Below are 12876 nucleotides of genomic sequence, written 5' to 3'. Positions count from 1 at the left end.
AATGAATTACTCAAGGGGGAGCATGTGTGTCCTCATATGCACATTTGGATCATTGATTTGGGAGCTGTATAATTTTGGTCTAGTTTCAGACTTTCTTTTTTTTTGCTATGCCAATCTGAAGAGGCTACATTATATGGCACTTTGAAGTCAGTGGAAAGGCAGTAATAATTAAAAACAAAATCATCAGTGTCTTGTAGGATTTTCTCCTGGTATCTTTATACTTAACATCTGTCTGATTGTGAGATATTCTCTCCTGAAATACGAAGTTCTACTTATTTTTCTTGCTTTTCCTTTTGTTTTAAATCCTTTCTTGACAGAAAGCTCCGGGCGATGTGTCTCGACCTGTTCTCATCCAGATTGCAGAATCAGCGTACAGGTTTGCCCTTGGTTCAGTTGCTGGAGGTTAGTCATGGCTGAGCAGAAGAATATTCATCTTCACTGTTTGGGGTTTTTCTTCTTTTTGTCTGCCTTTCATTTAAGTGTGGAAGGCTTCTCAGTCCTTCCCTTGAAGCTGTGTCTAGGGGATGGGATGACTCTAATAAGCTGGAAGGGGAGAGGTCATCTGGTCAATGAGAGGTTAGGAATTTATGAGCCATTGGAGTTTGCAGGTGGTGTTGCTATCTGATTTGTCACTAAACCAGTTTCAGAAGAACCAGATCAATAATGAGGTAGAGCCAGGAAAGACTTTTTGGTTAAAACTGTGGCAGGTAGTTTAATGTATCCAGAATATAATATGTAGAAAGAAAAAAGATGCAATTGGTATTTGAGATATAAATATGGAAGATGGAGGTTGCACTGAAACACAGCAAATGCAAAATCATGCTTTCTTATTAACTCATTTTTATTTGCAGCTGTTGGAGCCACTGCAGTCTACCCAATTGATTTGGTAAAAACTCGCATGCAAAACCAGCGCTCTACAGGGTCTTTTGTGGGAGAACTTATGTATAAAAACAGCTTTGATTGCTTCAAGAAAGTGCTACGTTATGAAGGTTTCTTTGGGCTTTATAGAGGTAAGTTTAAAAGGTGGCATATACTGTTAAAATTCTTCTAAGAGTTCAGTGAAGCTCTGGATTTTTAAACCTATTTTGTTAAGATTTCAGTTTTTCTTGGTTTGTGCTTTTGCTTCTATTCTGTAGTTTTGTAGACTTTTTGATAATTATAACCTCATTATAATGAGAATATTTCTGTAGGACCTTTCTGTACTTTCCTTCCCTATCTGCAATAGGCAAGAATAGTGGTTTCCTACAGCAAAAAATATACTGTTAGTAAATTTTTTGTTTCCTTAGCAATCCTTAGTATCAAGATTATTTTGTGCTGTTTGCTAGAAGTTAGATGATCAGGTTTGGGGTTTTTGATTCAGTGTCCTTTATTACCTGTTTTCTTTCTATTTTAAAAAATAATAAAAAAGTAAAAAAGTAAATAATAAATAATAAATAATAATAAATAAATAAAGTAAATAAATAATAATAAAAAAGTAAAAAATTGAGAAAATACAGCCTTTTGTTATTATCCAGACCTTCTTTTGTGACAGAAATGTTTCTCTGAGCCATTTGAATGTGGTTCACTAACCACTTGAAATAGTAATCTTTATCAGGTTTTATTTATACATCTTCTTAACTTGTCACTGTTGAGTCAGCCAGAGAGATTTGCTGGGTTTCAACCCACTTAATTTTATATGCATAAGCAATGCACCCAGCTTATGAAGTTAAATGTTCCAAACTCCCTTTGTAGTCAACAAAGAGAGCTCCGAAAGCTCATTTTCTGTGTTCAGGATGTACTTTAGGTAAGTGCCTGCAGTGAGATGATGGCTTATTTTTTATTTTTTCCTTGTCCTAGTTATAGCACCTATGCTGCAAGTTCAGGTAATGCAGTTGTCATAAAGAATCATGAACTTAAGGAGATGGCAATTCTTCTCTGTCACAGAGATAGAGAAAATTATATTTCTGGTATCCCAATTACTAAGATCTCTTACCCCCTCTGCCAAATTCACTGGGGAGGACTTGAAACTTATGCTATTTATTGCATGTTTCACAAGCTTACTTAGAAACATATTTTAACTTTTGAAAGTAGGAATATTGTAATGACAGAAATTAATTGCTCGAAGCAGTTGAGTCATGAATGAAGAGCTGAGGATTTCAGAAAGATGCTGTTATGATCTGGCATAGCTAAATGCACCCGGAAAAAACCTGAACCATTTATAGGACAGTGTGTGAAACGATGTTAAAAGTAAGTGTGTGATACATGTGAGCTCTTTAACATGTGAGCTGAGTTACTGGAGGATGGCTAAACAACTCCTCCCAGAATACAGACTTTTAAAATTGTTTCAGCACAATTGGAGATGGGGAACTTGTTATTATTGACTGAGTTTGAGGCAATTTTTCCTTTAGGCCTGCTAATTAAATAAAGAGTTTTTATATGGTTTCTATTTTATAAGAATTTATAGCACTGAATCATTAAAGGTCCTAGTTACTGACTAAAGAACAGAATATGTTCCCTGCAAATATATGTATGTTTTCAGGTTCCTGAAAGAATAAATATGCAGAATTCCACTACTACCTGCTTCTGTCTTGTTGAAACCCTGAAGTGTGGTGATTTTTCACCTATAAAAAAAAAAACAACACAGAAATGTCATAAATACATAATCTTAAGTCCATTTGCTTGTTGTGGTTCTAGAGTTATTTTTTGATTGCCAAATAAGAGGAACTTCAGGAACTTTCATCAGTATAACTTGTCTTTCCATTCCCCACCCTCTTTACTACTTTTTCAGGCTTTCAAGGAGTACCAAGTAGTGAAATCTCAAGAGAGCTTAACTTCTAAACCCAGAACAGTAATCTCATTTCTGGATTAAAAAGTAGGAGTTGTATGGCGGCAAAGAACACCATCATTTCAGAGGCAAATTGAGACCTGTGTTTGTCTGTTTAAATGGCACTGTGATTTAACATATCTTTTGGAAGAGTCAGAGAGAAAAAACTTAAAAATGTGGACCTTCCTCTGTATATTTCTTTAAATTTGGAGTGTAGCTTAATTTCTGAGGAAATCAAGAGGAAGTTGAGTAACTGAGTGCAGAATGAAGGTGTCCAGTTGTGCTTGAGAGGAGAAGAATGTGAAGGGAACGTTTTGTAGATTAGTATACTCACTCAGTTCAATGCAGTAAAGTTACAGCAAGAATCACCTTGTTCTACTCTTAGATACTACACTAGGAATGACAGAGTACATTACTTTTTGCTGCTCATTGGTGACTAGTGTTCTTTCTTACTCTGTGGTAGGTTCAGAATTAAGTAAATGTGTGATTTTTTTTTCCCCCACTGGAGGAGGGAGTAGTCATTGGTAGAGTTCTTCTGCTTAGCTGAATAGAGATGCAAAACCTTTTTAAAAAATTATCCTAGAAAGACTTGGAGCAGTGGTCTCTTGGTCATTCTGCACTGCAAGGAAGCAAGCATGGATTATAAACTCTGCACTCAATCATTTCACATGATATTTTTAATGCAAGGAGTGTATTTCCATCTGGTGAAGTGAACTGATTTTTCTTTTTGTATCATTTTATTCCAAACTTGAAAGGGGCAAACCTACCATATTCTAAACCACCATCTCAGATAAGGATAAATTACACCATCTTGTGGATATAAAGAGAGCACTAAATTTTATTTAATGTGAATTTGGTTCTAAGGATAATCAGTGTTTCCACGGAGAAGATACCTTGATTTTAAAAATCTCCAATCATGATATAAAGCTCTGTAGAATGTTTGTAATATACATTATTTGAATGCTGTGTTAGATTCAGTTTAAGACTGAACATCTGAGATAAATTTTTCATGTCTCTTTCTCAGCATGGCTGAAAAGAATACTCATGTATCTATAATTTACTGTTGTGTCTACATTTATACTGAAATACCTGTTTAGAAACTCACAAGTGTGTGTGTATGTGTGTGTGTGTGTATATATATATGTGTGTGTGTATATATATATATATGCATGCAAACACAAGAACATTTTGGAAGCAGAAATTTGTCAACATCTCTTCCAACTACTGAGGTCACCTCTATTTCTTAACATCATTTGAATCAGAAGTCCACCTGGTGAGTCACAGAATGCTTCACAGTGTTAGGTAGAGCATGTGGTGGAAATTACTTCACCTAGACTTGATACCAATTCTATGGGAGATTTAAGTACCAGAGATAAAAATGTAGCTTATGAAAGTGTTGAGTAGCCATACTGTTAATGCTGCTTCTCTTAGAGGATGGAAAAGGCAGGAAGTGCTGCAGAAGACTCTTGATCTGTGATCATTAAATAACATTTTTGTTTCGTTTCTTCTAATAGTGGTTGTAGCACTGTAGCGACTCCAGATGCCTTTTGATCTTAGATTTTAGTAATCCAAATTCCTCATTATTAGTGGACTCTCATACTAATGATACATTACCATGACAGAAGCTTTCCTCTGGAAGTATGTAATAAAGTACCATTTTTGTAGAATGGAAGTACAAGCCTACTCCTGCCCCAGAGTTCTACCAGAGCACAAAATTTTGACAAAATACCCCATCTCCAGTCTGAGGAAGCAGTGCTTGAATGGTACTGGTCATTAATTGTGTAATTTATTGTGTGAATTGTGTAACAGAAAAAAATTGGCAGTATTCTCTTACCAGCTTTCTTTCAGATGTCCAAATGATTTCAAATATTTTAGCTAGACAACAACTCCTTCCATCAGTGGGTTTTTCATATATGAAAGGAAAAGAAGGTCTGTTATACAGTGTGAAGCTGAAGTTTCTCTGTTAGACATCTGAAAAAAATACTTTGGCCAAGAAACTTTTTTTTTTTTTTTTTTTACTTGTTGCCATCACCACAGATGGGCTGGATGAGCTACTGTATGTATATTCATAATGTATTTAGACTGCTTTCAGGAAGTAACTTGTATAATGTTGCCAACTCTGAATGCAGCTCTCGGTGCTCTTTCTCACAATTATCTTCCCCTTCCCACAGAGTCCTATTATGATCATGTGTGAAATATGAAGGGGTACATGGTAATTGCTACCAAAGAGCCTTGGATATATAAAAAACGTGTTGAATAACATGTGTGCTTTTGTACACTATACTAGGAGGCTGTGCAAAATGTTAATCTTTGGTGTTCCAAGAGGCATACATTTTTAAGACAGTCAAACATTGCTAAGCCTCTCCTCCATCTGTATGTGTCATATTGCTGATCTGCTAATGCATAGTAACACTGCAAAGTTCCTGGTGTGTCAGAATAACCCCAACAGAAAAGTGACATTTTCTTACGTCTCCCTTGATGTGCTTCCTTTCTTCCAAAACTTACCATCTTTATCATGTTCAGAAATCTTTCAGCAATGTTTCAAAGCTCCCATCACAAGGATAAAGAAAAGATAATGTGGTTTTGATAGTCATAATGTATAAAATGCACAGGTAACACATATAGATGTCTTCATTACATATGTATGAGGGCAAACAGTCCTTCTACCATTGAATTACCTTCATAATTTTAAAATTAATGATCTCTAGGTTCTTTTGGAATTACATATATGCCTGTGGACCTGCTCTAATTCTACTGGATTAGTTTTAGGATCAGACAGTGTTCTTGCTAAGTAAATGGGATGGGGTTTTTTATCTGAGGGTACAAATTCATTAGACATAATGTCTGTACAAAGCCACATGTCCTGTAGCAAGATGAAAATATTGTATCAGTTACAAGGATAATTTTGACTATATAAGGCTAAAAATGAAAAATTCTGTTCATTGTATATCCTTATGTTTTCTTCATAGTGCTGCAGAAAATGTAGTATTTAATAAAACATTGTCTTAATGTTTTTTCACTGAAGTCTGTATTCATACATGAATATGAATTCTGGATTCTATGTGAATGAAACTGTCTTAAGAAAGTTCAAATTTTTAAATTTAACTTGCATTACACTTTTTTTTTTTGAAACCATATATGAACTTCATGTTACTTTATTCTTTTGTTTAAACATTCAGTCATATGATTATAATTTTACATAGTTGTTGGGCAAATGGTATGAATGTCTGTACATCAGCAGTATATGCAATTAATTATTCTTTTTGACACTTGAAAAGCAGTGCTAATACAAGTCCAAATTGTAAAGACATCAGTATATAAATATGGCTGGCCTGCCTGCTTCTACAAGCCAAATGCTCTTCTTCAACATAATTTCCTTATTAAGAGCATCAGTAGTTACAAGTGAGGCTGTTATATTGTAGCAGGGTGTAAGAAAACACTAACCAAGTGCACATACATTTTTCTCTTCATTATTCTGATGTTTATCTCTTTGGAAAAATGCATTTTAGCAAGTTGCTAGCTTCTACAGAAGGTACCTCAACTGCTGTCTTTTACCCCAGAAAGGAAACAGCGTGGAGGTGAAAACATCAGAGTTTGTTAAAAGTACCAAAAGGTGCTGCCTGAGGTAGTAAAACAAAGGGGGTTTGGGTGATTTTCTCACAGTCTGAATGGTGTCCTAATGGTCTTATGCTGATGAACGCTTGCAACACCATTCTAGCCCCAGGCTTACTTGGTAAGCTTTGGGTATTTATAGATTGTATCATCCAAAGATTTACAAAATATCAACCATTCACTTGAAGCAAGTGAAGCCCGCAGCCAGAGATTCCCACTTCCAGTTCTGTAGCACATCACTTCTAACAAAATAAAATAGGAAATTCCATACCTGGGAAGAAAGTGTAAGTTCCTTTGTTTTAAAAACAGGTGAGTTAGTTAGGCAAAGAGCTCAAGAATGCAGTCATACGTGTTTGAATGTTTTGCATTATTTCGATTCCTATCCCCTTGGGTCCTGCCATTTAATGTCTTTTTTTTTTTTTTTTTTTTTTTTCCCTCTTCCCAGAGAAAGACACTTCATTTGTTGTTTTGAAGCTGATACACTGTAACTCTCAGAAAGTTATTAGAAAGTCTTCATTTTTGTGTGAAATAAATGTTAGTTTAGGACAGAGTATTGAAACATAGTTGGCAAATCTGTATTAATCTTTAAGAGTAAAGTGAGCTAATATCATGGATTTAAAGAAGCTAAAGAAACAAGTTTGTATAGGCAGGGACAGAACTTGAAGTGATATCACAAAGTTTGTTTGAAAAATGGAATGTTTAAGTACTCTCATTAAATATAATAACACAAAATTGCTGTAAAAATTACCCATTTTGAGGTGGTAATCTGTGCATATATTTGTTGATTTGTTTAGTTAATACCAAGTTACTCAATGATGCATTGAATTCTGTTTCCATGTTACAGGTCTGCTACCACAACTGTTAGGAGTAGCACCAGAGAAGGCCATAAAACTTACTGTAAGTTTGCAAATTGATTGTTTTCACATTTCTCCACGTTGTAAAGTCCATCAAATTACAGTTAGTGCCTTAAGGATTTTTATCCTTAATGTGTCAGCAACATGGTAGAGTGCATTCCATCATTTTAGCGTGATTACAAGAGGCACAGAGCAACTGTTAGTACCTGACTCGTGAACATTACAAGTGGTGTACAAGTCACGTGCAGATATTTATATGTCTCTTTGAAGTATCTTACTGAAAACTTTTTTTTTGGACTTGCTCCAAAATATTACAAGCTTATTGAGCTTGTTCAGCTCATCAGCTTGTTTGTAGAGTAGTGGAGGTCTTTGGTTTCACTACTTAGCAAAAATGAGTAATTATTTGTTAGGCTTGGAGGGCTTTTGGTTTTTTATCACCACGTGGTTCCTGTGTATTTAATTCTAGCAGAACAGGAGATAATATGAGAACATAGTGAAGTGTTGGTAAGAAAGGAACTTTTTTGCATGTGTTATTTTTCCTAAATGTTTTACTTCTATACTTGTGTTGTTTCATGAATGATTTAAGGCATTGAAGAATTTCTTACTATAACCCAAACTTAAATGTGTTGGTTATTTACCAATAGGCTAGTATTCACCAAGTCTAGTAACATGCATTTTAACAAAAGAAAGTTATTTAATACTGTTAATTTAATTACTATTGTGTTAAAACTTACTGTTGAAAATTCTGATACTAATTTGAAATTATATTTAAATTTGTATATATAGCAAGCATTTCTAAAATCTTAATTATTTTATAATTATTTTTCAGATTATTATTTTATTTTGTGATTGTCATACCTTTTCGCTAATGAATTAGTCTGCAGATCTTCATTATAAAGAAAAACATAGCAAACTTGTCAGTATTTCATGTAAAATCTAAGATATGCTTGGTATCTGCTAGCTTGGCAGCTTCATGGATGTATTTGCATTTTCAATATACAGAATTTGCAGCTGGTGAGTGTTTTCCCCAACCTTTTAATTTACCAGTTTCCATAACTGTTTTTAAGGTTAATGATTTTGTGAGAGATAAGTTTACGGCTAAAGATGGCTCTGTCCCGCTGGCTGCAGAAATTCTTGCTGGTGGCTGTGTAAGTATCTTTAATTTCCTTCATATGAGATTGATGAAAGTGCAGTACGTAAGAGTAATTGTGTGGTCTAAGGCTTCTCTTCAACCACAGATCTGGTTCAAGAGCAGACTCGACTGCAGCATCTCAGTTCTTTCCTAGATAGGAGCCCTTCTTGATGAAAGGGTAAATGTTCCTGTGCATCGTGCCTTTTAACTGTGCTGTATAATTCTCACAGCTTAGAGTTTGTTTCTCTAATAAAGAATGTGTCTTTATTCATGTTGGCTGTAGCTTATGGCCTAAAGAGGATTCATGTTAACCTTTCCAGAAGTTAATAATCAGTTACTACTTTGTGGCACCCACTCTGCCACGTCACTTTTTTCCCTGATGTGTTACTGCGCCCACTAATTTTTGCTTTCTGCAGTGATACTGGCTTTTTGAAATGGCAAAAACTACTCATGCTTCTTTGAGTTCATAGCAGACGTAGGCTGTGTAATGTTAACTCAGTACATAATGCATTCCTGAATGTAGGCTGTATTTAAAACCCACTAAGTTTTAGAGAGTGTTTTGCTTGCTCAAAGTTGTATCTTAATGAACAACTGGTGTGTTACTGGGTAAATGATAATACTTCACGGTTTGATCTAGTTCTGCCTGTTCATATTACAGCTGACTTGATCTGGTGTATTGATTTTGCTCAAGCAAAAGTAAATACTTTAGGTAAAATGAATAGTTCTTCAAAGACCAGTGCACTTTACAGATAAAGAACAGTGTTTATTTAAACTGGCTTTGATCACTGGGGCAGAGCAATGTTGGTATATTTTCAATCTATCTTTGTTTCTGCTGTCATAAGACAGATGAGGTCACATTTTCAAGCAGCTTCTACCTGTGTCGAGAACTACAGTGAGCAGCAACTTAAAAACAAATGCTTGTGTCTTAACCTCAGTGGGTGCAAAGGCTTGTTCTGTGTGTGCTTCCAGGGAGCACTATGATTACCTGAGCCTCAGGGTGCAGTGGCTCTGCTGCAGTTGCACTGCAGGCTGAGAACCGGCCCTGGCTTTCTGTAATTCTCGGGAGATGGGGCAGGATTTGGCTGCTGTCTCACTGCTCCTTCTGTTTGATCACTGACCTGTTGTAGACTGCCAGGTAGGATCCCCTTGTTCTGTAACTTTAGGAGCATTCAGAGGAGAAAAGAAGAAGGGGAGGGAGAGAAGAATGTGGGTCGCTTAAGTCCTAAATAAAAAGCATGCTGTAAGTGAAGGAAAAATGCAATAAAGGGCTTGGAGAATAAAAAGTATTTGCCCCTTACACTTGTAAAATGTATATGAACATAGCAGCCATGGAGAATTCATCAAAATTTTCATTTAAAATGTCATTTGATCTAGAGTTTTTATTTTTACAGACTGCTGTGGATTTTTTAATGCAGTACAAAAAGCACTCTTTACAGAGATCTGTCATTCATGAGAATGCTGCAGCAAGCTTATTGCCAGTAGCTCATTGTAAACTAAGGATCTGCTTTAAGAGAGAGAGGTGGTTTGAGACGTATTTTAAACGTGCTGTAAATGTTGGGTTGTCCTATTTGGTATTTGAAATGTATGTTAACAGTGAGATGCTGCATAAAATTGTAGCAGTAGACGTGCGGTGGCAGAATGCCCTGAGTTTTGTTTTAACTGGAGTGCTCCACTTAAGGGCATAGTCTAGTGCCAGGTAGATAGGCTGCAACTTGTCTTTTCTGCAGGTGGTCTTTGGTTGTTTTTTATTTTTTTATAATTTTAAACCCAATTCAGACTAGGAACAGAGACTCTCATTACAAACGGTGCCTAGTTTTTTGGCATTAATTTTTCTCTCATGGTGTGAATAAATGCATAAAGTAAGAGATGCCAAAGACAGGCTTTTTTCTTTAGCTTTGAGTGTTGCATTGGCCTAACTTTTTGTCTCCGTTTAAGCCAACATGAAACGTGTGATTTCAGGGTGGAAACAGTGGTTGAATGCTTTTGAAAAATTTCAGTCTAGGATTTTTACCTCATTTCACAATGTTGTAATCACTTATGTGGGAGGCAGAAAGACAGGTGAGCGTGATGTGTTAGAGTCTTAAAAAGGGGCAGCCAACTAAGATGAATTTTATAAAAGACACTTGCCCTGTCACCTTTCCACTCTCCACATCTAATTCTCAGCTGTGGCTGTGTTACAAACACAGTTGTTAATTTTTCCTCCTTCTGTGCTTGTTTCGCAGTTGCTTATGCAAGGGCTGGGTGCTGGGATATGTGCTGGATTTTAGTGTTTTAAATACCAGCCCTATGAGTACAGTAACAGCATTAATATCTAAGAAAGGGAGGACCAAGAAGACACTTGGATGGTTTGGGTTGTTCAGTAACACAGAGAAATTTGAAGGGGTCAGTATCACCTGAGCAGCTCCACTCCACTGTTTGCCCAACCACTGCCAAGCATTGACTTTTAAGTCCCCAAGGAGTTCACTTTGCATCATAATTACTGAGAATTAGTACACATGGCTGACTTTTTGCACTTGTAACTAAAGCTGATTGTTTCATTGAACAGGTCTTTTTCTGTTTTATAAACTGTTTTCTCTCCTTAAAGAAAAAAAAAAAAAAGAAAAGAAGAAAATAGATCTTTTACTTCATGACCTCGTGGCACTTAGTTCAGTTAACAGCCTGTTCCATAGCTTTTTATTACGTGTAGATAAAAGTGATAGGTTGGTTGATATTTTTTTGAGACCCCTAAGAATATAATTAAAAGTATAACCCTTGTATTTTTTTTACAGAATCTGTTATGTAAAATGTGAACTCCAAATTTCAAACTCCTTTGTAAGACATTCTTCCTGTGATATTTGTTACCCATAAAAATATACTTCCAGATTTGCACAGTGCTTGATGCCCACCATGAAGTCTGATCTCTGCTGTGCATTTAGGACTCTTCATCACTCATGTGAATCCCTTACCATTATTAGACCAGTACAAAGCTTCTGTTCCAAGACATAGTGTAGTGATACTGCAGAGCTACAATCTGCTGAGCATCTAAACCACAAATCTGGCTTACCCTCCTTGAATGAAAAAGTGCACAAATATGCTAAGTTCTATTTCTGTTAATCCTGTAACTTACATTTAAGGATTCTTTACTACAAGTATGATCTTGGGTAAGCTGTAAGTACCTCTTGCCTTTTTTTTTTTTTTTTTTTTTTAAAGTGGCAGTAATCCTGAAGTCCCTGTCAGGTTTATTCACGGTCTTTCAATTTATTTTACATTTTAAATACAAAGTAATTATTACTCACGCTGAGTTTAGCTACTTGCTTCTTTGAAACATAATTCACTTAAAAGCTTCTGTTAAAGGTAGCCTGAATTTTTGGATCCATCACTGGTCATTATTCTTATTTTTTGAGTTATATTGCTCAATTGAAAACTCCATGAAAGTGGTATAATTATTATTTGGGGGAGCTTGAGGTGTTGCCTTTAGCACTAAGCTTATAAGCAAGACAGTAATTTTGCTTAGTTCCTTAAATAAAGCATTTCCACATTTTATTGAAATTTCACATTGTGTGGCTGGAAGTAGCCAGGAAAGAGATACAAAGATGCAAAATAGTCATCATGAAGCACATAGAAAATAGTAAAAAAAAAGAGAAGTATTACAGCATCACAAAAGATAGCTACATGTGTTGCCTTGTCTGCATATAATTGTACAATTATATAGATAAACCAGAGGTTTAATTTTCAGCTAGAATAAACATTTTGCTTTCTTAACTTTCCTTCTGCTCTCCCTCTTCCGAGCGCACGCAGTCTTTTCCTTCCCAGCTACTCAGTGTGTGCTCACTATTAGCCAGTTTAAATCATGTAGCACAGTAAAATTACAGACCCCATACAGATCTGCTTTTATTTAAGTTGTCAAGACAATCTTAGGCATATTTCTAGAGGCTTTATAGTAATCATAATAAAGTTAAAACATATTGGACCTGCTTGGACAACCTCAGCTCTGCTATGGAACATAAAAATTAGATATGCTTAAGATGCAGTCATCTAGAAAGTGCAAAATCCTGTCCAGAATTATTTTTTTTAAGGGAATATGATGTGAAATTCCAGATGAATTGTCCCAAATAACTGATCCAGTGCAAATAGTTTTATTAAGCTACTTACATCATTTATTTTATGTTTGAGTGTAATAAAGAAAAATCCACATCTGAGCTGGATTTTCTCTGTGGAGGCAGAGCATATATGGACTGCAATTCCCACACTTCTCAGATCTCTTACTTGCAAAAATTCAGACATTTTGAAGTTGTAGACTAAAGGAGACCAAAGGTGTCATTCTTGCTTTCATTATTCAGAAATCTAAATCTGATAAAATTCTATTCTGTTTGGCAGAGAAGGCTGACCTACAGGTAAAATGAAACTGAGCATTATGTGTGCCAGGGGGAAAAAAGAAATCTCTGCATGTGTATCTAAAGAAAAAAAAAAAACAGAAACCTGCAATTATAGAGAAA

General features: G+C 35.6%; 1 protein-coding gene across 2 annotated transcripts in view; it reads left to right on the top strand.

The window, feature by feature from the left end:
- SLC25A13 (solute carrier family 25 member 13) overlaps window positions 1-12876 on the top strand; it is a 98795-nt gene that overhangs the window by 60684 nt on the left and 25235 nt on the right. For both annotated transcript variants that reach the window (XM_030445562.1, XM_030445561.1), the window contains 4 exons: window positions 318-402; window positions 852-1010; window positions 7260-7312; window positions 8337-8417. In XM_030445562.1, the coding sequence (XP_030301422.1) occupies window positions 318-402; window positions 852-1010; window positions 7260-7312; window positions 8337-8417 (378 nt within the window). The remainder of the gene's footprint in view (window positions 1-317; window positions 403-851; window positions 1011-7259; window positions 7313-8336; window positions 8418-12876) is intronic.

Source organism: Calypte anna, chromosome 2, assembly GCF_003957555.1.
Source record: "Calypte anna isolate BGI_N300 chromosome 2, bCalAnn1_v1.p, whole genome shotgun sequence".
In the NCBI taxonomy this organism is placed as follows: domain Eukaryota; kingdom Metazoa; phylum Chordata; class Aves; order Apodiformes; family Trochilidae; genus Calypte; species Calypte anna.
Note: the sequence above shows the minus strand (reverse complement) of the source record. Positions and strands in the feature narration are given on the sequence as shown.